This window comes from Rhinoraja longicauda, chromosome 23 (genome assembly GCF_053455715.1).
Source record: "Rhinoraja longicauda isolate Sanriku21f chromosome 23, sRhiLon1.1, whole genome shotgun sequence".
Classification (NCBI taxonomy): domain Eukaryota; kingdom Metazoa; phylum Chordata; class Chondrichthyes; order Rajiformes; family Arhynchobatidae; genus Rhinoraja; species Rhinoraja longicauda.
This window is the reverse complement of record NC_135975.1, coordinates 27023967-27048715: the sequence shown is the minus strand read 5'-3', so window position 1 is coordinate 27048715 and position 24749 is coordinate 27023967. Positions and strand designations below refer to the sequence as shown.

Below are 24749 nucleotides of genomic sequence, written 5' to 3'. Positions count from 1 at the left end.
GTTTCTACCATCTACGAACACCCCAGCACCCAATTCCTTAGCCACTCCTGTCTGGCCGCCACCAAGCACCCACCTTCACTCTCCTGATCACCAACATTCTGGAATACAGGTGTTTGGAATTATGGGGAGAAAACAGGAGAATGGGGTTGAGAGAGAAGGATTGATCAGTCAAGATTGAATGGCGGAGTGGACGATGGGCCGAGTGGCCTAATTCTATCCGTATAACTTATGAACTCAGCGGGCCAGGCAGCATCGCTGGAGTATATGGTTAGGTGATGTTTCCAGTCGGGACCCTTCCGAAACGTCATCTGAAAATGTTCTCCAGAGATGCTGCCTGGCCTGCTGAGTTACTCCAGCACTTTGTAATTGCTTTTGTAAACCAGCATCTGCTGTTCCTTGTTTCTGAATCACTGAATTTGCTCCAATGTGCCACCTTGCGTATCAGCGGTGTTTTACTTTTGAAAGGCTTCAAAGGTGTTGAGACACGATGGTTCCTTGCATTATGAGACTAATATAGATGGCAGCTTGATGGCCGCATGGTGTGGTGGACTGATGGGCTCCAGCGATGCTGCCTGGCCCGCTGAGTTCATAAGTTATGCGGATAGAATTAGGCCACGGCCCATCATCCACTCCGCCATTCAATCTTGACTGATCAATCCTTCTCTCTCAACCCCATTCTCCTGTTTTCTCCCCATAATTCCAAACACCTGTACTCCAGCACATTGTGTCTTTTTTTCTCAGCGATTCACAACTGGTTGTGGCAGTCAGAACATTCAGCATGAGATCACCTTACACAAGGAAGAATTATGTAAGTGTTGGAACAAACATTTTGACGGTTCTGACTGTCTACCCTATCTATGCCTCTCATAATGTTATATACCTCTATCAAGTCTCCCTTCAACCTCTAATGTTCCATTGAAAACAATCCATGTTTGTCTAACCTCTCCTTGTAGCTAATGCCCTTTATTCCAGGCAGCGTCCTGTTACCACAGTGAACACATTATACCTGAGTTAGGCCAGTTTATTGTTAAGCATTAACATTAAAATTCAGTTCCAGGTTCACTCCCATTTATTGCCATGCTCTCATTGAGAAAATATTTGTCTTAAGTTTTGATCCAAGACATTAGGTTTGGGAGGTGAGAGGGGAAGATTTAAGAGGTACTTGAGGGGCAGCTTTGTCAGACAGAGGGTGGTGGATATACGGAATGAGCTGCTAGAGGAGGTAGTTGAGTAAAAGTATGAGAACAGCATTTGAAAACACCTGGACGGGTTCATGGATAGAAAAGGTTTAGAGGGATAATACTATAAGCTTAGATGGGGCATTTTGGTTGGAATGGAAAAGTTGGGCCAAAGGACATTGTTATGCGATATATGACTGCTCTAGTCATATTGAAAGTCGGTACTTACACACATCAGGGCCTGGTGAGTACATATCTCACCATTCATTTCCTGACAGTGTTTTAAGATGTCTGTGTACATCACAATGATATAGAATGTGCTGGAGGAGCTCAGTGGGTCAGGCAGCATCGGTGGAAGGAATGCATTAGTGGTGTTTTGGGATGGAACCCTTTAGCAGACTGACTGGACTTAGTCTGAAGAAGGTTCCTGATCTGAAACATCGTCTGTCCATCCCCTCCACAGATGTTGCCTAACCCAATGAGTTGTTCCATCGCTTTGTGTTTTCATTCCAGATCCCAACATCTGCAATTTCTTGTGTCTCCATGTACATGTACATCACCATGCTTTAAGGTGGCTAGGTATATCACAGTCAAGTATGTATATCACAGTGCTCACACACATACATACACACACACATAGACACCCACACACACACACACACACACATATATATATATATATATATATCCTATATATATCCTTGTTTGTTTAACCACAGGTCTAGTTCTAGGGCTGTGTGTGTGTATATATACATTAACTGTACACTATATGTATGTATGTATAGGTTTGTGTATATATATATATATATATATATATACACATACACACGCGCGCACACACACACATGTATATAGCACCCGCTGGTGTGCATTTAACCTCAGGTCTAGGACCTACACATAGTACATGTATATACAGGACATATATACAAATATATACCTTGTACCACCACTTGCCGTGCCAGCCAGTATGCGTTTAACCACAGGTCTAGGACAAACTGCATACATCTAACCTGCAGCCCAACAGCCCACAGAAGCCCCCAGTTGGACTCTGAGAAACTAAGCATTTCCAGATGTTTCATTTGAATATGATGCACTTTTTTACCAACAGCTGTTTGCAATTCTGGTCCAAGGTAACAAGTGATGTTAATCATCCGACCGGACATGACTGAGAGGATAAAGGAAGCACAAGAGGGAGCAGTCACTGGATTAGATTCCAGATTTGCATATAGTCCAACAAAGTCGGCAATAATTCTGGGTTACATTCATGGGCATGAGGGGAAGCAGGCAGTAAAATGGTGGGAGGCAGTGTTAATAAGATTTATATAGTTAGACAGGATTCAAAAATTGATAAAGAAGTGAGACGGAGGTTGAAGAAAGGCTAAATGCAATGAGAACATCATTATTTGGAGCAAAAATTGCACTGGACACAAATAATGGGAGTCACTCTAAAGGGTAATTTGGTCATCGATTGTCCTGGGTCCCGCACATCAAAACTGCAATGCAGCAAAACTCTTGGAGGAGCTGAGATATTGAAGTGAAAACTAACATTGAGAAAAAGGAATGACTGAAAATAGAGCAAAACAAGCGGAATTTAGATAATATTAGAGGGGTGAAAAATGACACATAATCAGAATGGTAAAGAATTTTAATTCCACCTAAAGGTAAAAGATTAATTGAAGAAGGTGTTTAATGCAAGATGGAAAAGGATCTCAAGTTATGGATCATGAAGCGATGATTGAGATACTTAATAAATATGTTCCTTCAGTTTGTGGCAAAGAATTTAGGAGGTGGAATTAATAAGTTACAAGCAGAATCAGAATTAAAACAAAGAATAAAAATGAATTATTGAAACAAGAAACATCAGTGTGAACTGAGGGAATGCATTGACACAGATGAGGAGGCTGGATATGAGATACCGTGACGAAGTGTAACAATGTGATGAAAGGAACAACTGTGCTTAAGGGGAGGTCAGTGATAAAGACTTAACAGTCGAGCGTGGTTGGGTTGGATTGGGGTGAGGTTAGGTAACAAGAATTCTGGGCTATTAACCTAGAGATTTCAAAGGATGTTGCGAGGATTCATTGGTTCATAAGAAATAGGAGCAGAATTAGACCATTCGCCCCCTCGAGTCTGCTCCCTCTATTCAATCATGGCTGATCTATCTTTCCCTCTCAACCCCATTCTTCTGCCTTCTTCCCCATAACCTTTGACACTCATACTAATCAAGGACCTATCAATCACTGTTTTAAAAATACGCAAAGAATTGGCCATCAGTGGCAATGAATTCCACAGATTCACCACCCTCATCTCCATTCTAAAGGCGTGTCCTTTTATTCTGTGGCTGTACCCTCTGGACTCGAGGGCCTGAACTATGGGGAGAGGTTGGGCAGGGGAGGACTTTATTCCTTGGAGTGCAGGAGGATGAGAGGTGTACCTGTAGAGGTGTATAAGACCACGAGGGGAATAGATAGGGTAGATGCACAGTCTTTTATCCAGGGTAGGAGAATCAGAATCAGAGGACATTGATTTAAGGTGAGAGGGGAAAGATTTAATAGGAACTTGTGGGGCAACTATGTCAAACAGAGGGTGGTGTGTACATGTTACGAGCTGCCAGAAGAGGCAGTTGTGGCAGAAACTATAACAACACTTAAAAGACATTTTGACAAGTACATGGATAGGAAAGGTTTAGGGAGATATCTTGGTTAATATGGACAGGTTAGACCGAAGGGCCTGTTTCCCTGCTGTAGGACTCTATGACTATGAGATATTAGTTTGAATCCTATAAAAATACGTAGTTTAAAATAAAACAGGCATTATAAAAACAATTGGTCTCAGTAACAATACTCAAGATCAGATTGGATTGTCATTAACCTGTTCAGTGCCACTCCCGAGTATACTCAGGTCATGGCCAATGGTGAAAAAAAAAACTGGGCAGTGAACAGGTTATAGACCCCTTTGGGGTCTAATCTCCTTCAAAGAGAGAAACCTGCCCTCCATGTGTTCACACTACTTCCAGTGTGGCTGCTTCCTCAGTTTAGGGTGTGGGCAACAGTACCACAAAATAAAGAGCTAATATCAGTCAGGATAATGGTACAGGTGAGACGTTGCCAAGACCTGTGACAGTGAGAATGCCAGCATGCATACCTAAAGGGTGTGCAATGCATAATAGATTTCTGAAATATAAAAATATTTTTAGCATTAGAAATAAAGCGGATGTTCATACGAATCTTCACAAAATAAACTCTGTGCTGCATTAATGGGGACGTGTTGATATGAAGTACAAGGAATGAGGCATTAAGTGGTGGGCAATAAGTACAGGTCAGTACGGAGAATTCTAGCAGATGTTTTATGGATGTGTTCAGGTATCAGGTACAATGCCAACAATTTTGCAAGTGGAATGAATAAAAATGAATAAAAACAAGAGGTCATTTATGGAGAAGACAACGAGCTATCTCATAAGGAGGTAGGTAGATGAGAAGATTACACAGAAGGTGCACAGTGCCAGAAACCCAGGTTCAATCCTGACCTTGGGTGCTTTATTTACAGAGTTTGTACGTTCTCAATGTGACCGCATGGGTTTTCTCTGGGTGCGCTAGTCTCCTCCCACATTCTAACCTCATGCAGGTATGTAGTGTGTAGGATAGTGCTGGTGTACAGGGTGATCACAGGTTGGCCCGGACTTGCTGGGCCGAAGGGTCTGAATTCCGCAATGTATCTCTATAGTAAAGTCTAAATTTTAGTGTTAAAAATGTAAGATAATGAATTTAGCAGGAAGGTAAACTCTATATGGGAAAATGAGTATAAAGGAGTTGCTTAAGAATTCAGACGGACTGAAAATGGAAAGGTAAGTTTGTAGAAACCCCAATAGCACATTATGGAAGCAAAGAATTAATGCTAAACCAGGACATATCAGTGATTAGACAGGGGTTAAAGTGCAGACCCACATCGGGTTAAAGCTGCATGTAATATGATCCTGAATACAGCGCTATTGTGTCGGGACCTCTGATAACATTTGTCACTTGGGTAGAACTCAAAGTGCTGGAGTAACTCGGCAGGACAGAGTGCATCTATGGAGGTCAATCAATGCCCTCCACAAGTGCTGCCTGACCCGTGGAGTTCCTCCGGCACTTTGTGTTCTACGCAAGATTCCAGCATCTGCAGTGCCCCGTATCTCTGCTGGTCATTAATTTGTGGGTTTCTTTTACCGCTGAAAGTGCAAGGTGATCATTGTGAAGTGAGTGCATTTGGGATGGCAATGAATAAACTACGCAAATGTGTTTCTCCTTAACCAATTAGCTTGTTAAAATAATGGCCCAAAGACTAAAAAGAAGCGAATAAATAGCGTATTTTACAAGGTGAGATTAAAGCAAAGAGAAAATCGGAAAGGGCAAGAAAACATTTCCTTTCAAAATGTACAGTTTTAGAATTTTGCAATTTCCCAATAAGAAGTAAAATAAAAGAACTTATTTTACAGTAATATTTTACACTCGTATGTATATTTATGCATGATATGTATATAAAATATGTATATTTTACACTAATTATTGTTCACTAACAGAGAATGTGCTGTATTGGTGGGAGAGTCTAGGACTAGAGGTCATAGCCTCAGAATTAGAGGACGGTCTTTTAGGAAGGAGATGAGGAGAAATTTCTTTAGTCAGAGGGTGATGAATCTTTGGAATTCATTGCCACAGAAGTCTGTGGAGGCCAAGTCGGTGGATGTTTTTAAGGCAGAGACAGATAGATTCTTGATTAGTACGGGTGTCAGAGGTTATGGGGAGAGAAGGCAGAAGAATGGGTTTAGGAGGGAGAGATAGATCAGCCATGATTGAATGGCGGAGTAGACTTGATGGGCTGAATGGCTTCATTCTACTGCGATTCCTTATGGCCGTATGACATAACATATATCACAGAGCTGAACATGTGAAGGTTGAGACGTAAGTCATAACCCACCCTGGTTCAAATCCAGCTCAAGGATACAGCAACTTCACACCATTCAACCAATTTTGAAGATGAGGGAAACTGACATGGCATTTTTGTTCATACGTTAATAAGTTCACGTTCATAAGTTATACTTGCAGAATTCGGCCATTCGGTCCATCAGGTCTACACTGCCATTCAATCATGGCTGTTCTATCTTTTCCTCTCAACCTCTCCTCCCTTCTCCCCATAACCCCGGACACGCTTGCTAATCAACAATCTGTCAATCTCTGCCTTAAAAGTACCCAATGATGGCCTCCACAGCAATGAATTCCACAGATTCACCACCCTCTAACTAAATAAATTCTTCCTCATCTACTTTCTAAAGGCATGCCCTTTTATTCTGAGGCTATGACCTCTGGTCCTAGACTCTGTCACCAGTGGAAACATCCTCTCCACATTCACTCTATCCAGGCCTTTTTGTGAAACTAATCGTTCGACTATGCAGTCTGAACAAACAGGTTTACATCGTTTGGTTCAATGACGTGTCTAAAGTTAATAAATAGCAACAAGCAACATTAACGTCAGTGTACGTCAATATCAGATTATCACTCAGAGTGTTCACTTTTGAGCACCTTGCATTTGGAATGGAAAGAATAAAAGCAAGAACATGAGGTTTTTACATGTGATTGGAGAGTAGAAAAATGAAGTTCTTTCTCTAGGCGTCAAATAGGTCAACATAAAACTGACTTCCATCTTCAATAAGGTAAAGGAGGAAGGTTAGTTCAAAAACCATTAAAGGGCATAGGTTAGGGCAATCGCTAAAAAAACAAAAGGCATGTTCGAGAGTTGTTAGGACATTTAACCACCACCCTCTGTCAGGGCCGTCTTAACGCATGGGCCTGATGGGCACTTGCCCGGGGGCCCACGAGCATAGGGGCCCCATGCTGATCTGTGTATGTCAAGTGACTTGCAATAAATAAATACTACTTTAAAAATGTAGGTTCAATAAGTGCTTTTTTTGCAACATTTTCGGTCCCTAAGTGTTTCTCACAGCGATCTGTAAGTGCTTTTCGCAACAATGTAGCACCCTAAGTCCATCGCTAAGTGCTTTTCGGTAAGTGCTTTTCGCCGGCACGACAGGGGGGGGCTGGTAGGGAAAGGGGGGTGGGGGAGAGTAACGGTAGGGGCCCCAGTACACTGCTTTGCCCGGGGGCCCATAATGCTGTAAAAACGGCCCTGCCCTCTGTGTGAAAATGTTGCCCTTCAGGTTTCTAACCCCTCTCGCCTTAAACGTTTGTTCTCTGGTTCTTGATTACACTATTCTGGATTAAAAAACTGTGCATCCGCTCAATTAATCCCCCTCATGGTTTTGTACACCTCGATAAGATTACCCCTCAGCCTCCAGTACTCCCAGGAATAAAGTCAGCCAGCCCCCTCGAGACCTGGCAACATCCTCGTACATCTTCTCTGCACACTTTCCACTTAACAACATCCTTCCTGCAGCAGGATGACCAAAACTGAACACAATACTCCAAGCGTGGTCTCACCAACATCTTGCACAACTGTACAAGAAAACTATTAATAGTTGAGTAATTTAAAAACAAATTAAAAAAATTTAAGTCTATTTTGTACTGGGTGGGTGATTTTGCTGCTTATAATAAGGGAGGATCTTGGTCCATGGCAAGTTCTTTTTTTACACAGAGAGTGGTGGTGCCTGGAACATGCTGCCAAGGGTGGTGATGACTCAGATAAGATATAGTGGTGTTTACGAGGCTTTTAGATAGGCATGTGGATTTTCAGGGAATGGGGGGATATGGACCATATGCAGGCAGGGGAGATTAGTTTAACGTCATCATGTTCAGCATAGACATTATAGATTGAAGGGCCTGTTTCCAAGCTGCACTGTCCTATGTTCTGTATTCTATATAATTGCCAGTCAATTTGAACACAAGTCTGTCAAACTTTGGGGGGGATTTAGATGTGAATGTCACTGCTGTCAAGCCCTTTCTGAATGAGGCAATAGATAGTTAGTACTTTTCTCAGCATGTGACTTTTTTACATCATCTACCTCTCTTTCAAAAGGTCCAAACTAGATCAGTAGTGATTGTGATCAATTACTCCCCGTTCTCTGAGGGACTCCCCCCACGAGTGAGGCATTCTCGACATCAAGTTCTCACTGTTCAGTCATGAGGTGAGCATCTTCTCTTTGTGATTGTCTGCCTGCCTCTGTTTGTTGTGGGGCACAGTCAGAAGATTCAGAGAGCCAGCCCCACTCTGCAGACCAGAGCAAAGTTGTGGTGTTGTGGGAGAGAGATGCTCTTCGGGACAAGCCACTGAAGCAACTCTTTATCTCCTGTCTCGGACAGATCACGTGGCACTAATTCAAATCACAGTAGGGGAGTTGTCAGGCCAATATTTATTCTTTTATCACTTTCACACCAGCAGACCGAGATTAACAATGGCAGCCGGCATGTGGTAAACCAGACATCATTGCAAATTAGCTGCCATGGTCTTTCTTTATGGAAGTTACTCCTCATTAGGAGAAGGTTCAAGGCACTTTGTGACATCTGGAGAGAGGAACAAACAGTGCCATCTTGTAACAAATCTCTTTAGTCTCTCTACTCCCTGACATTTTTGTGATGACTTTCGCAATGAGTACGTTCCCTTGCCTTGATTCCTCAACACTCAAACACTGCGGAGATTGGAGTTATTGTTGTGCTTTGGTCCTCTCCCGTTCGGCATTACCTGAAAGGGTTTGAGACGACTGCTCTCTCGTGCTTTGTTCGGAGACAGTAATGAGGACATTTGCAAAGGATTACAGCAGAGTACAAAACCAAGACAAGAGAAGCAGCAGCTGGAAAGAATGTTCACCGCCCGTAGCAAAATACAAACTTGGCTGAAACTATTCACTGACTTCGCTGAATGTCACCTGGCAAGACACTGCACGTTCCAATCTCCGAGACCTGTAAAAACACAGTCGTTGACATTGCCCTCTCTACTCTCTCAATAAAAGAAAGACACAAAGTGCTGGAGTAACTCAGTGGATCAGGCAGCATCTCTGGGGATCATGGATAGGTGATGTTTTGGGTCAGGATCCTCCTTCAGACCCATGACATGTTCTGCAGAGATGCTGCCTGACCTGCTGGGTTACTCAAGCACATTGTGTCTTTCTGTGTGTTAACCAGGGCCTGCAGTTCTTTGTTTCTATGTCGGTAATGAAATTTCAGGTTGGGATCCTTCTTCAGAGTGAAGAACCTTCTCCCCAAATAAAATAAGGTACATCTACTATTTCTGCATCTCCTCTCTTTTAATCTGTACAGTTCTCGATGGAAAAAAGCTACATCTAATATGATCCTGAAGGCAGCACACTCTACATGAAACCTCACCTGTCCTACGTACAGGCCACGTAACTGGGAGATTGATCACAGGCCACGATACCAAACACAGTGAAATTGAGAGAGAGCACCATATTTGTCAAATAAGCAGTGTATCTAGCACACTGCCCTCATCAATCTTCTTGTTTACCTTTTCAAAAAGTCGATCAAATTTGTGCGACAAGATTTCCGAAGCATAAATCCATGCCGACTGGTCCCTAATCTGTCCTTGTCCTTCCAAATGCATGCAGATCCTGTTCAGGAACAAGAGGAAGATGGATTGGGAGGGGACCAGAGATCCAGCTTCAACCAGAGCTACGTATCATCCAACATCCTTGTTATTCAATCAGCCACTTAGAGTACCGTAGTGAATCGCAACAGAGAACATTAGCTGCATACAAGGGGCAGAGGGGTGAGTGATTGTTCTGCTGTTCTACATGCCATGATTCCCACAGTTACATAATGTTTTGTTTAGTTTAGACACAGCATGGAAACATACCCTTTGGACCCCAAGTCCACACCGATCAGCCATCACCCGTTCACACTAGTTCTATGTTATCCCACTTTATCATCCAATTCCTACACACGGGGGGGCAATTTACAGAGGGCCAATTAACCTGCAAACCCCAAATCTTTGTGATGTGGGAGGAAACCGGAGCACCCGGAGGAAAGCCTCATGGTCAGAAGAAGAACATGCAAACTCCACATAGACAGCTGCTGAGGTCAGGATTGAAGCCGGGTCTCTGGCGCTATGAGGCAGCGGCTCTGACAGCTGTGCCACTGTGCAGACCGAGAGAAATATCTATATTTATATATATATTTTTTCTGAGGCCACCTTTGGAATGTAACTTTCACCATACAGATGCACAGAAGTGGCTAAGTTTGCCTAAGCGGATTTTAGCAAGGTTTTGGGTGAAAAGAAAAGGAAAAAGGCATGGGATTCAAGGAAAGGTGACAATATGAATCCATAACTTGCAAAGTTTTGTGACCAGAAAGCTGGTAGCAAGGTGTATGACAAGATGACTTCTGCTTTTGACTGTACGCATCTTTGATACAATGTAAAATGTAAGAGGCAAGGTTATTAAATATCGAGATAACACTAAAATTAATAATGAGTTTGATAATGCTTAAGAAGTTAATCTAGTTGTTGATGTTGATGTTAATATCCAAGGGCAGGTGAGGTTGGGCAGAAAAGTTGTAAATGGAATGCAAACCAGACAGGGTTAAGGTTAGGGGTGGCAATCAAAGCAAGAAGTTAGACAAACCCGGCAGCTCATTGAGATAGCACCAGGGAGGGGACAGAGGAGGATTCCGACGATCTTGTCAGGGCTGGATATTTGCCAAGGGAGGAAAGATTGGTGAGGTTTGGGCTGTTTTTTTTTTACAACAGAGGAGGCTATTTAATTGAGATGCCTTACAATTATCAGACACTGCTTTGGTGAACAGCAAGGACATATTTCCCTTCACTGAGAAGTTATGGAACGAGAGCTTCCAAGTGCATCAGTGTGAGATGGCTGAACCCTGATTAATTTAACCCATCTCTCTTACAGAACGGCCATGCTGTTACCCAGTCACCCCATTACTTACTACTCTGACCACTGATGAAGTGCAAGGTGGTGGATGCAAGTCTGTGTCTAGACTCACCAAGCTGATGGAAAAACCTTCGCACTATTTTTGAATATTTCAGATGCAACATATAAACTAATTGCAAAAGTAACAAGTACATAAAAATAATATTTAGATATTAGAAACTAATTAATGAATTAGAAATGTCATTAGATTATGGCAGCACAGAGGCGCAGCTGGTAGAGCTGCTGCCTCACAGCACCAGAGACCCGGGATCGATCCTGACCTCAGATGCTGTCTGTGTGGAGTTTGCACATTCTCCCTGTGACTGTTTGGTTTCCTCAGGGTGCTCCTGTTTTCTCCCACATCCCAAAGACGTGCGGGTTTGTAGGTTAGTTGGCCGTCTGTAAGTTGCCCCTAGTGCGTAGGGAGTGGATGCGAAAGGGGGATAACATAGAACTAGCGTGAAGGTGTGATCAGTGGTCGGCGTGGACTTGGTGGGCCGAGGGGCCTGTTTGCATGCCGATTCTTCAAATTAAAAAACTAAACTAAACTAAAATAAAACCAAGCTGTTTATCTTTGCAGTCAAGGTGGGCTTCGAATGAATGGGGTCGCACTGTAGTTGCCAGCCATGACAGGGAGCTGAGAAGATCAATGCAAAATACGCATGGCCGCTCAGCGCAGGGCTCCCGTACTCTGCCCTGGAACCGCTGAGTCCAGCTCACAAACAGGAGGTCAGGGGTGCTGCCACTTCACCTTCCAATCACTCCACGTCTCCACAATGCGATGCGGAAACACAAGAGTCAGGAGCAAGTTAACTTATACATTGCAACCAGCCACAGTTTGGTCAAGAATGTTTAGTACATTCTATCCAATGGCTCTTTATTTGGACCAGGACGGGTCGACGGGCTGAGCAAACCATCCTCCCTTCCATTGACTCCACCTAAACTTCATGTTGCCTCGGCAAGGCCAGCAGCATAATCAAGCAGGGCTACTGTACCATTGATGCTGCCTGCTTCATTGGCTCGTAATCTGAGAGGAGCCCCTGATGCAGCAGGAAGTGCGACAGATAGCGGCACGGTAGCGCAGCGGTAGAGTTGCTGCTTTACAGCGAATGCAGCGCCGGAGACTCAGGTTCGATCCTGACTACGGGTGCTGCACTGTAAGGAGTTTGTACGTTCTCCCCGTGACCTGCGTGGGTTTTCTCCGAGATCTTCGGTTTCCTCCCACACTCCAAAGACCACCAGGTATGTAGGTTAATTGGCTGGGTAAATGTAAAAATTGTCCCTAGTGGGTGTAGGATAGTGTTGGTGTGCGGGGATCGCTGGGCGGCGCGGACTTGGTGGGCCGAAAAGGCCTGTTTCCGGCTGTATATATATGATATGATATGAGATAGACTCAACTTCCCAGGGCCATGTGGTAGGATCTCTGCATTAAGGGGATGCAGTATAGAAGGCCTTCTATCGGGATGCATCACAGTATGGTTTGGGAACAGCTCCATCCAAGGCCACAGGAAATTGCAGAGATTTATGGACGTAGCCCAGAATGATATACAAATCAACTTCCCTTCCATTGACTCCAACCACACTTCACGCGGTCTCAGCAAGGCCACAAGCATAATCAAGGACCAGTCTCTCCCTGGTCACTCCCACTTCTCCCCTCTTGCATCAGGGAAGAACTACAGAAGTGTAAAAACGCACACCTCCAGATTCAGGAACAGTTTTTCCCCCCACCTGTTATCAAGCAACTAAACCATCCCACCATCAACCAGCGAGCGGTCCTGACCTACCATCTACCTCCCTTGGACTATCATTGATTTGACTTTATGGGACTTTATGTTGCACTAAACGTTATTCCCTTTATCCTGTATTTGTACCCTGAGCACTGTAGGTGGCTTGATTGTAATCATGTAGAGTCATTTTGCTGACTGGATAGCATGCAACATAACTGCTTTTCACTGTACCTCTGTACACATGACAATAAACCAAACTAAACTAAGCTAAAGATAGACACAAAATGCTGAAGTAACTCAGCGGGACAGGCAGCATCTCTGGAGAGAAGGAATGGGTGACGTTTCGGGTCGAGACCCTTATTCAGACTAAACTAAACTAAACTTAACTAAACTAAGATTATATGACTACAACACCATGGCAGGTACTGGTGATGTTGTTCCAGGCACATTGACAGGTCTGCCGCAGAGAAGATTGTGATGTATACATGCAACAATATGGTAAAGCTGAGTGTGATGTATACATGCAACAATATGGTAAAGCTTTGCCTGCGCATTGCGAAAATACACAGAAAAGGCCTGATGATGAAAATTGTGATCTCGTGTCCAGACGTGTCCTGTTTTGGTCTCCCACTCAATGTGTGCTTTTGAGAATTATATTAAGTAGAACGTATCATTAATTGGCGACGAGGATAAACTTGTTTTGAAGTTTCGCCTGGGGACTTGCTGTTGTGGCTACCATGGCTATTTATGGCTCAATAGGGGAATTTGATGTTGCACATTGCGGGAGTTAGATGTGGCCCTTGTGGCTAAAGGGATCAGGGGATATGGAGAGAAGGCAGGTACAGGTTACTGAGCTGGATGATCAGCCATGATCATATTGAATGGTGGTGCAGGCTCGAAGGGCCGAATGGCCTCCTCCTGCAACTATTTTCTATGTTTCTATGTTTCTATGGCGACTGGGTGCAGTACACCGAGCGCATTGAACATTACTTCCTAGCCAACGACATTACAGATGCGGGAAAGAAGAGGGCTATCTTGCTTTCCGTGTGTGGAGGACCAACGTACAGACTCATCTTGAGTTTACTTGCTCCACCAAAACCTGGGCAAGTGGAATATTCTGAGATTGTGTCAACAGTCACGAATCACACGGTCCCGAAACCGTCGGTCATCGTCCAGCGTTACAAATTCAACTCTCGTCATCGTCAACCGGGTGAGTCAGTCGCTGATTATGTGGCCGAGTTACATCACCTCGCTGAACATTGTGCTTATGGTTCGAATCTCAATGAAATGTTACGTGATCGTTTGGTGTGTGGGATTGGTGATGACCGCATTCAGCGTCGATTATTGTCGGAAGCCATGCTGGACTTCGACAATTCGAACTGGACTTCGACAAGGCACTCGGTATCGCCACACAGAGAGTTAAAATGGCGATCTTGTGTCCAGACGTGTCCTGTTCTGGTCTCCCACTCAATGCGTGCTTTTGAGAATGATACTAAGTAGAACGTATCAAAGATGAACTGCCCAAGTGAATCATAAGGCCCACAGAAAGGTTATGGTGAAACCTTTCATTGTTTCTCATTCTAAAATACTATCACCTTGAACTGGCTCGTGAAGAGAAGTGCAAAATCACTGCCCCACCTTAGGGGCCATTAATGCAGGGGTGACTTTTCATTTCACAGTGGTATGCAATACGTTGTCTGATCTTACTGATATCTCCGGTAATGTTAACTTCCAACTGCATGTGAACCAACTGCAGGAGCTGCATAACTGCATCCTGCGGGAGTTGCAAGTCTCCACACGTTGCTCATGCACAAGCACGTTTATAACATATAACATATAACATATAACAACTACAGCATGGAAACAGGCCTGTCCGGCACTACCAGTCCACGCCGACCATTCTCCCTGACCTAGTCTCATCTACCTGCACTCAGACCATAACCCTCCAATCCCCTCCTATCCATATACCTATCCAATTTACTTTTAAATAATAAAATCGAGCCAGCCTCCACCACTTCCACCGGAAGCCCATTCCATACAGCCACAACCCTCTGAGTAAAGAAGTTCCCCCTCATGTTACCCCTAAACCTTTGTCCCTCAATTCTGAAGCTATGTCCCCTTGTTGGAATCTTCCCCACTCTCAAAGGGAAAAGCCTACCCACGTCAACTCTGTCCGTCCCTCTCAAAATTTTAAAAACCTCTATCAAGTCCCCCCTCAACCTTCTACGCTCCAAAGAATAAAGACCCAACCTGTTCAACCTCTCTCTGTAGCCTAAGTGCTGAAACCCAGGCAACATTCTAGTAAATCTCCTCTGTACCCTCTCCATTTTGTCGACATCCTTCCTATAATTTGGCGACCAGAACTGCACACCATACTCCAGATTCGGCCTCACCAATGCCCTGTACAATTTCAACATTACATCCCAACTTCTATACTCGATGCTCTGATTTATAAAGGCAAGCATACCAAACGCCTTCTTCACCACCCTATCCACATGAGATTCCACCTTCAGGGAACAATGCACAGTTATTCCCAGATCCCTCTGTTCCACTGCATTCCTCAATTCCCTACCATTTACCCTGTACGTCCTATTTTGATTTGTCCTACCAAAATGCAGCACCTCACACTTATCAGCATTAAATTCCATCTGCCATCTTTCAGCCCACCCTTCCAAAAGGCCCAAGTCTCTCTGTAGACTTTGAAAATCTACCTCACTATCAACTACTCCACCTATCTTAGTACCATCTGCATATTTACTAATCCAATTTGCCACACCATCATCCAGATCATTAATGTAAATGACAAACAACAGTGGACCCAACACAGATCCTTGGGGCACTCCACTAGACACTGGCCTCCAACCTGACATACAATTGTCAACCGTTACCCTCTGGTATCTCCCATTCAGCCATTGTTGAATCCATCTTGCAACCTCACTATTAATACCCAACGATTTAACCTTCTTAATCAACCTTCCATGTGGAACCTTGTCAAATGCCTTACTGAAGTCCATATAGACAACATCCACAGCCTTGCCCTTATCAATTTCCCTGGTAACCTCTTCAAAAAATTCAAGAAGATTAGTTAAACATGACCTTCTGCATTGTTACATGACCTTCATATGTTACTGCAAGTTGTGGGATCCTGTTGAAGGCGATGAAAATATCGGAGGTTGACTTGCTGTATGCGACGACTGATGGGATGAAAGGTGAGGACTAGGGGTCCTAGCCCCTGTTGCAACTTGGGGGAGGGGGAGGGGGAGCAAACGCGGAACTATGGGGTACATAGGAGACATGTGTGATTTTATTGCTTGACCTAGCCCAGAGCAATACTACTCAGAGCAATCCACAGCTGATACTTCACGTTGTGCCACCACGGTTTCATCAGACCTCGTCCTACCTCCAGCTACGCCTCAAGGTATCCTACATTGCGCTGCTCTTTCAACGAGGTTGTGTATGTTAAAGAAACACATTGTCAGCCCTATCAACACCTTGCAAAATGCTGCAGAGAATACCTGGAAATACTCAGCAGGTTAGGCAGCAACAAGCTGACAAGGGTTAACATGCCAGGCAGGCATCCAGCTATTTCGGAACATTTCTGATGAGACGACATTGATCTGCGATATTAATTGTGTTTTTCCCCGCCCCAATATTTGCCAGAACTGCTGACTGCTTCCAGCATTTTCTATTTTTGGTCGAGAGTTCCCGCATATATTGAGCTTATTTTCATCCTATTGCACTGGGAGTGTATTCACTGTTTTTCAATAGATAACTGCGGTAGGAGATCTATAAATGGCAAATCCTTATCAACAGCTAGCTAATCTAGGCTGAACCCAGCTAACCCAGCCTGAAGAAGGGCCCTCACCCGAAATGCCGTCTGTCCCTTCCCTCCACGGATGCTTCCTGACCCATCGAATTCCTCCAGCACTTTGTGTTTTGTTCAAGATCCTAGCATCTGCAGTTCCTGTATTTTCAGCTAATCTCGATTGGCAATGAAGGCTTTGTTGCATACTAACCAGTTAGCGAAAAGACATGACATGATTACAATCAAACACAATCGTATCACAGATACGTGATAAAGGGAATAATGTGAATAATGTTTAGTGCAACATAAAGCCTGTGGTCCAATCAGAGATAGTCCAAGGGTCTCCAATGTAGGTAGTATTTCGGGATTGCCTCTAGTTATTGGTAAGATGGTTCAGTTGCCTGATTACTGCTATATTGGTCAGGACAGCAGGAAAACTCTAATCTGTAGCAGCTAAGTGGTTTGAACTGTCCCTTTTGTACCCTGTGGCTGCTCCCGTTCCAAACTTCAACTTCATGATCTGAAAATTGCAAGCATGCAATTCCAGATATACATCTTTCCAATGAAAGTCATTGGCCTGAAACAAAACTGAATTGCATGCAAATTAAATGAGGAAGTGCATGGAGATATTTTTAAACCATTTAAGAAAAAAGCTAAGATATTTTTGTTCCGCGCAGTCAATCAAATATAACGCTAGATTTCAGAGGTACAGCGCTGAAACAGGCCCTTCGGCCCATCGTGTCCACACCAGCCAGCAATCACCCCCATACACGCTAGCATTATCCTACACCCTAGGAACAATGTACAATTTTACCGAACAAACCTGCATGTCTTTAGAGTGTGGGAGGAAACATGAGCACCCACATGGTCACAGAGAGAAAATACTGCGGTACAGACAGCACCCGAGGTCAGGGTCGAACCCACGTCTCTGGTGTTGTAAGGCACCAACTCTACTGCTGCACTACTGTGCTGCCCTGACTAGCTCACTTCTTTCCCCTCTGATGCTGCCTGACCTGCTGGCTATTCATTGCCTTTGTGATTGTATTTTACATGCAACTGATGGGTTTAATGTCCCACATATGAACCGTGGCACCCATGATCATGTGATGTACCTTTACATCAGCACGGACTAAGTTTATGGTTCGGATGCACACTGATGCTAATGGGAAAACGCACCAGCGATCAGTAAAGCGCATTAGCCATAACTTGATCTATATTGAAAGATACAGCATGGAAACCGGCCCTTTGGCCCACCGAAACCACGCTGACCACTGATCAGGCATTCAGACCAGTTCCATTTTATCCTGCTTTCTCAACCATTCCTCACATACTAGGGGCAATTTACAGAGGACCAATTAACCTACAAATACGCACTTCTTTGGGATGTGGGAAGAAACCAAAGTGCCACAGGGAGAATGTGCAAACGTTGTAGAGACATCACCCGAGGTCAGGATTGAACCCGGGTCTCTGATGCTATGAGGCCAATATTGCTAGCTCCCTAAACCTACAGAAACAACACTAAACACAGAGGAAGATTCTTGTCTGCTTGTCCTGGCTCTTTGAAAAAGATATTCAAAGTCTCAGACTTTGGTCTCTCTTCGTAGCCTTGATAATTATTTCCCTTTCAAGTATAAATCAAATTTACTTCTAAAAGTCACCACTAAGTTTGTTTACTTCCCCATGTTCCCAACAAGTTGCCTAACTAATCAAGCTTCACACTAGTTTCAATTGGCCTCAGTTAACTCCATCAATATTGGAAATCTAACTTTGACTTAAACAGCTTTTAGCACTACAATCCCAGTGCCTTTAAACTCTCCACAGAGAGAAATCTTTCACTCACTTTTTTTTGGTGTATTCTGTGAAGTTCTAGTATATCTTCTATGCACCCTCTTGCAGTTACTGAACAACAGTCACATTATAAAGCAATGTTCGCGGTGTAGAACACACTCTATGGGTGTAGCTGCAACTGGACTGTTGATATTGACATACACTAAAGGTGTGAGGTTCACAAGAAAACATGATTAATCTCATCAGTCCGGGTAGCAAATGTGGTTGGATTTCAAACAAATGTCCGTGAACAAAACCAACTCAATCATGCAATCCTTGAAGTTTATGAAATATAAACTCAAGACATGATATAGATCTTTGCACAACCTACTTGATAAACAGAGCAAGCGATAAATAGGCAGCCGAGAGGTGTTTGTATTGAAAAGTTAACTTTCCTTCAGATTTTACCTCACTTTGTGGCGATTTGTGTGTGTTCCTTGCATTTTCGTGGTGGTAGCATGTTGTGAGAGACTGAGTAAAATGATGGGAGGTAACGCAGAGAGGAAATGCTAGGTGGGGTGGCAACTTTAGCACTATGCAAATGACGTGAGAAAGAAGCAATAGGTAAATAGGGAGTTGCTGAATAGTTCCAGGGAACCATGTTGCCTTTGGTTCCTCAGCGGTTAAGTACACGTAAGTGCCTAGCAAATGACATCCTGTCAAACAAATTATTGCCTATTCTTGTGGCAGGCCCGAAGCATGAAAGATGTCGCTCATTTCCAGTGTAATAATCTTCACCAACTTTCCTTGAGGGAATCCTCTGGAGCTCAGCATCCCCTCACCTGTGTCCACCCACTAACCTGTGCCTACTCTCTCATCTGGTACCCAACTTTCACTTGGCATCTACCCTCTCACCTGGCACCGACCCCCTCACCTGGCACCCACCCTCTCACCTGGTACCCACCCCCTCACCTGGCACCCACCCTCACATTGCACTCACCCCCTCACCTGGCACCCACCCTCTCACCTGGCACCCACCCTCACATTGCACTCACCCTCTCACCTGGCACCCACCCTCTCACATTGCACTCACCCCCTCACCTTGTGCCCACCCTCATTTGGTGCCCACCCCACACCTTTGTCCACCCTCTCACCTGGTGCCCACCCCTCACCTTTGTCCACTCTCTCACCTTTGTCCACCCTCTCACCTGGTGCCCACCCCTCACCAGGCTCCCATCCCCTCACCTGCCCACCCCCTCATTTGGTCTCACCTGGCGCTCAATCCTCACGTGCCTACCCCCTCACCTGCCACCCACCCCCTCCCCACCCCTTAACTGCCCCCCTCACCTATCGCCCAACCCTCACTAGGCACCCACCCTCTCACCTGCCCCTTCCTCACATAATGCCTACCCCACCTACTGTCCACCCCTCACCTGCCCCATCCTCCGCCCTCACCTGTGCCCACCCCCTCACCAGACGCCCACTCTGCACAAACACTCACGCTCTACGTTACAAGCAATGGCGACGCATTCTCACCCGGGCTGGTGGGACGGTCCAGTCCCGGCGTGCCTTTTGTCCAGAACAAGGGGTCACAGTTTAAGGATAAGGGGGAAGTCTTTTAGGACCGAGATGAGAACGTTTTTTTTCACACAGAGAGTGGTGAATCTGTGGAATTCTCTGCCACAGAAGGTAGTTGAGGCCAGTTCATTTAAGAGGGAGTTAGATGTGGCCCTTGTGGCTAAAGGGATCAGGGGGTATGGAGAGACGGCAGGTACGGGATATTGAGTTGGATGATCAGCCATGATCATATTGAATGGCGGTGCAGGCTCGAAGGGCCGAATGGCCTACTCCTGCACCTATTTTCTATGTTTCTATGTTTCTATGTAATCACCTTTTGCTGAAGAGAGCAGAGGGGTGGGGCGCGCAGACCTTTGGGGAGCTGTTCGAGTTTCCACCTAATTAATGGGGAGAGTTTACAACACTACGGCACCTGACAAACGAAACGGAAGTAGTCTAAAACTTGAGTAACCAACACGTTACCAGCGCCAACACAAGGACATGCAGATGCTGGGATCTGGAGCACGAAGTGCTAGAGGCACTGAAGAAGGATCCTGACCAGATACATTTGCCCATTTCCTCCACAGATGCTGCCTGGCCTGCTGAGTTCTTCCAGCACTTTATGCCTTTCCTTGGTAAACCAGCATCTGCAGTTCCTTGTTTCTACACTTTGAGTTTGTGTCCGTGGAAAGGGTGGAGCTCGGAGCTCAGCAAGAGGTGAATATTGAGATGCACCTCCACCCAGGGCCGTTTTTACAGCATTATGGGTCCTCGGGCAAAGCAGTGTAATGGGGCCACTACCGTTATTCTCCCCCACCCCCCTTTCCCTACCAGCCCCCCCCCCCCCTGTCGTGCCGGCGAAAAGCACTTACCGAAAAGCACTTAGCGATGGACTTAGGGTGCTACATTGTTGCGAAAAACACTTACAGATCGCTGTGAGAAGCACTTAGGGATGGAAAATGTTGCGAAAAAAGCACTTATTGAACCTACATTTTTAAAGTAGTATTTATTTATTGCAAGTCACTTAACATACACAGATCAGCATGGGGCCCCTATGCTCGTGGGGCCCCGGGCAAGTGCCCATCAGGCCCATGTGTTAAGACGGCCCTGCCTCCACCCCATCCCACGTCATCCCGACGCACGACGTTAGAAACATTCTGATGATAAAGATTCACACTGATAATACAGGGAGATGATGGCAGTCCCAAATCTGGACATGTGCCTGTGAGATCCATCAGGAAAGAGGCGGAGATCCCGGTGCTGTCTGCAAGTCTGTGGTGCAAAGCTTGGGTCCTCGTGATAGCAACGTGGCCATATCCCCGTCTACCAGCGATTAGACACACACCCTTGCGATCTCTGAACTTGTCCATGCGATCACTGTATTTTTCAGTGAATGTTTATGGCCTTTCGTATCCTGAGACTTACTCTCAACTCTGCAACCCCAAAGAACTCTCTGGATTTTTCAGCTGTTATCATTCTTAATGCACCTTCACAGAAAGGATTGCGATTCGTGGCTTTTGTTTAATGTCTAACATTTATATGTGGTGTGGGCGGCGCGGGAGGAGAGAAGAGCGGTTCAGGAACATTTGCATTGGTTCACTTTCAAAAACAAAGTTGCGTGCGAGTGTGTGTGCCTATGAGTGTGTACGTTTATGCACGTGTATGTGTGAGTGTGTGTATGTGTGAGTCTATGTGTACATGTGTGTGGGTATGTGTGTGGGTGTCTGTGCATGTATGTGTATCTGCAAGTGTGTGTGCTTGTGTATATATGCATCTGTGTGTGTGTGCACGTGTTTGTATGTGTGTGTGCATGTTTTTCTGTGTATGTGCGTGTCTGTGTTTGTGTGTATGTGCATGTGTTTTTGTGTGTGCATGTGTTTGTATGTGTGTGCATGTGCTTATGTGTTTGTGTGTGTGCATGTGTTTGTGTGTGCATGTGTTCGTGTGTGTGCATGTGATTGTGTGTATGTGTGTGCATGTTTGTGTGTGTGTATGTGTTTGTGTGCGTGCATGTGTGTGTTAATGTGTGCATGTGCATGTTTGTATTTGCGTGCTTGTGTGTGTGTGTGCATGTGTTTGTGTGCACAAGTGGGTGTGTGTATATGTGTGCATCTGTTCGTGTGCACGAGTGTGTGTATATGTGTTTGTGTGCACGAGTGTGTGTGTGAGAGAGAGAGAGAGAGAGAGAGGTGTCTCTGGGGTCACTACCTGTTTTCGTTCTTTGACCATTTGCTCTCCATATTGTCAGCCATTTCTCAGACTGCCTGCTCTCCCCGCGGGGAAGTGGAGAGCAAAGATACTAGAGGAGCAAGATGGACCACTCCGTCGAAATCGCGCAGACTGAAGTGCAGTACGCAACGCCATTTTAGTAAGCAAACCCCGCCGTTCGGTATGCCTCTCGCAGTGTAATCGGTGTTGTGGGGGAACAGTACGTGTGATAATACCATTAAAATGCAGAAAATATCTCATCTATCAACTTACATTTTTTTGTTATTTTTATCTTTAAAAGTTTTCCCCCTGCTTAATTTCTCTGATTTTATTAATTCTTAGTTTCTGCCCATTTCCCTCCCATCCTTCCTCCCCAGCCCCCTCTTTTGTGCAATTTCCCTTGTATTGCTCAAACACATTGCACAAATTTAACTATATATATATATATATATATATATTGCCTCTTACACACACACTCATATGAGTGTGTGTGTGTTTGTGTGTAAGAGGCAAGATAGAAATAAATAGATCTCAAAGTTCCTTCTCATGGATCAGAAGCAACTTTGATTTAAAGCAACGCTTTATTCCTCCTTATTTTTCACATGATGTACATAAACCATAAAGGTCGAATCACCTTTACGGTTTATGCATATGCATATATATATATATATATAGTTTCTTTCTTGTGATTTCCTCTAATTATTTGTTTAGCAATCTTTTTCTCTCTCTCTCTCTCTCTCTCTCTCTCTCTCTCTCTCTCTCTCTCTCTCTCTCTCTCTCTCTCTCTCTCTCTCTCTCTCTCTCTCTATATATATATATATATATATATAATATTATATATCATATGTCATGCACACACTTCTCAGCACATGGTTCTCCCTATCATGATCACTGTTCTCTCACATACATTTCATTAGGCCCTACCCATACACATTCACAATCAGTGACATCAAACTTATTTCCAGAAATCCTAATATTGTAAATAAAATAACTATGAACACATGTCAAGATATTTTTTCATTCTTTTCATTCTATAGTGTAACACAATGTTAAGCATACATACCTACACTGATACAGAAGTGCTAGCTTTAGATAAGAATAATGTACACTGTTACATAGTTTAGCTTTGAATTAAACATATAATTGAGGGGATCGGTGCAATATAGTGCTCACCTTCACTTTTGTGAAAAATGAGTTGCATGCATTAACACAATCCTTACCCACTATCCTACAACCTGTAAACGTGTCATATTTAAATTCAACTGATAAGTTGGTCAAATAACATAGGCACCTTCTTGTTTTTTTTGTGATTTATGGATTTTTCAAATGTGAATGTCTCATAATGGCACATTTGTGGGTTAGCAGTATATTGCACCAACCCCATTCAATTTTACATCATTCAAAAATGAACTTCATAAACAAGGATAACACTTTTTATTTCTGTCATTCATGGTAAGATTTATATCATTTTGTGTGCGAGATATACAGGGTTGCACTGTTTCGCATATCAGCTAACCAATGAAAAGATCAGGTCCTGATTTATACCAGCTCTTCACCTCCCCCCCCCCCCCTTGTCTAGAGAGGGGTCCCAACCTGAACAATCACCCATCCTTTTTCTCCAGAGATGCTGCCTGTCCCGATGATTTACTCCAACACTGTGTCTATTTGAATTGGATTCATGCTTCTGTACTACGTCAGGCAGCATTGGTCATTTTAGTGTCTGTCAAGGGTTTTTAACTAATCAATTCGCCAATTCAAATGTTCTTGGCTCTAAGTATAGAGTTAAATGTCTTTACAATTATATTGTGGATACAGTAGAGTTCTATTGTTTGCAAATGCCTAATCTCTGCTTCCATGACTTTTAAAAATAGAGCAAAAAGAGATACAGCTCGTGGTGGTGAAATTAAAATTAACAGAGAAAGCAAAGAACAGTTCATTAAATATGATCAATTGGCCTGATACAGAGTGGATCTCTAGTGTAAATATTCACGGTAACATCCAAAGTTTAAAGATCACGAAGCAGCAACTCTTCAAGAAATAGTTATAAATGTCAACTATCAACTTATCCAGGAAGTTGAACAAAAATAACTGTTTGCAAACATTTTATATACGAAGAAGTCGCAGAGAGTTGTGAACGCGGCCCAGTCTGGCACACAGAATCTGCCTACTAAAATGTCGCTGAAATGTACCCACGACCTACTACGGTTTTTAGAGTCAAGTGGTCTACCTTGCTCCTCTGGTATCTTTGGCGGAGAGACGGGTAAAGCCCGGGCTAGGAGCTGCCTCTGGATACATTCTGGCATGGCAGAGTTAAAGGGGAATGTGGGGTCGAGGAGGGGCCGCCCTGAACAGTGACTCGGTTCTGCTACGGTTCTGCTAAACCGAGTAGCGACAGGGAATGATAATTGCCCTGACCACCAAGCGACTTCAGGTAATGACTGGGACTTCTCACTGGAGTTCCCCCAGGGCAGACACCCCCCGGGGGAGCGGATCACACTTCTGTGCTCTCCGTATGTTTCTGACCTCTCGCACCTCCCCTATAAATGGGCCAACTCGACGGGGCGAGGCTGGGAGGGACGGGGAGAGTGAACTGGGAAACTGAAAGTAAAACCCTGGCTGAAAAGCCAAACTTGGATAAA

At 44.3% G+C, this 24749-nt stretch overlaps 1 protein-coding gene across 4 annotated transcripts in view; it reads right to left on the bottom strand.

Moving 5' to 3' along the window:
- The window catches only part of LOC144605112 (neurotrophin-3-like), a 40383-nt gene that overhangs the window by 11396 nt on the left and 4238 nt on the right, over positions 1-24749 (bottom strand). Inside the window, exon 1 of one of the 4 annotated variants that reach the window (XM_078420171.1) lies at positions 22111-22169. The exons of 2 other annotated variants lie outside the window; for them this stretch is intronic. In XM_078420171.1, the coding sequence (XP_078276297.1) occupies positions 22111-22131 (21 nt within the window). In that variant the 5' untranslated portion in view covers positions 22132-22169. Of the gene's footprint in view, positions 1-9626; positions 9689-22110; positions 22170-24749 lie in introns of those variants that run through there. One more of the 4 variants, XM_078420174.1, reaches the window with a different exon arrangement.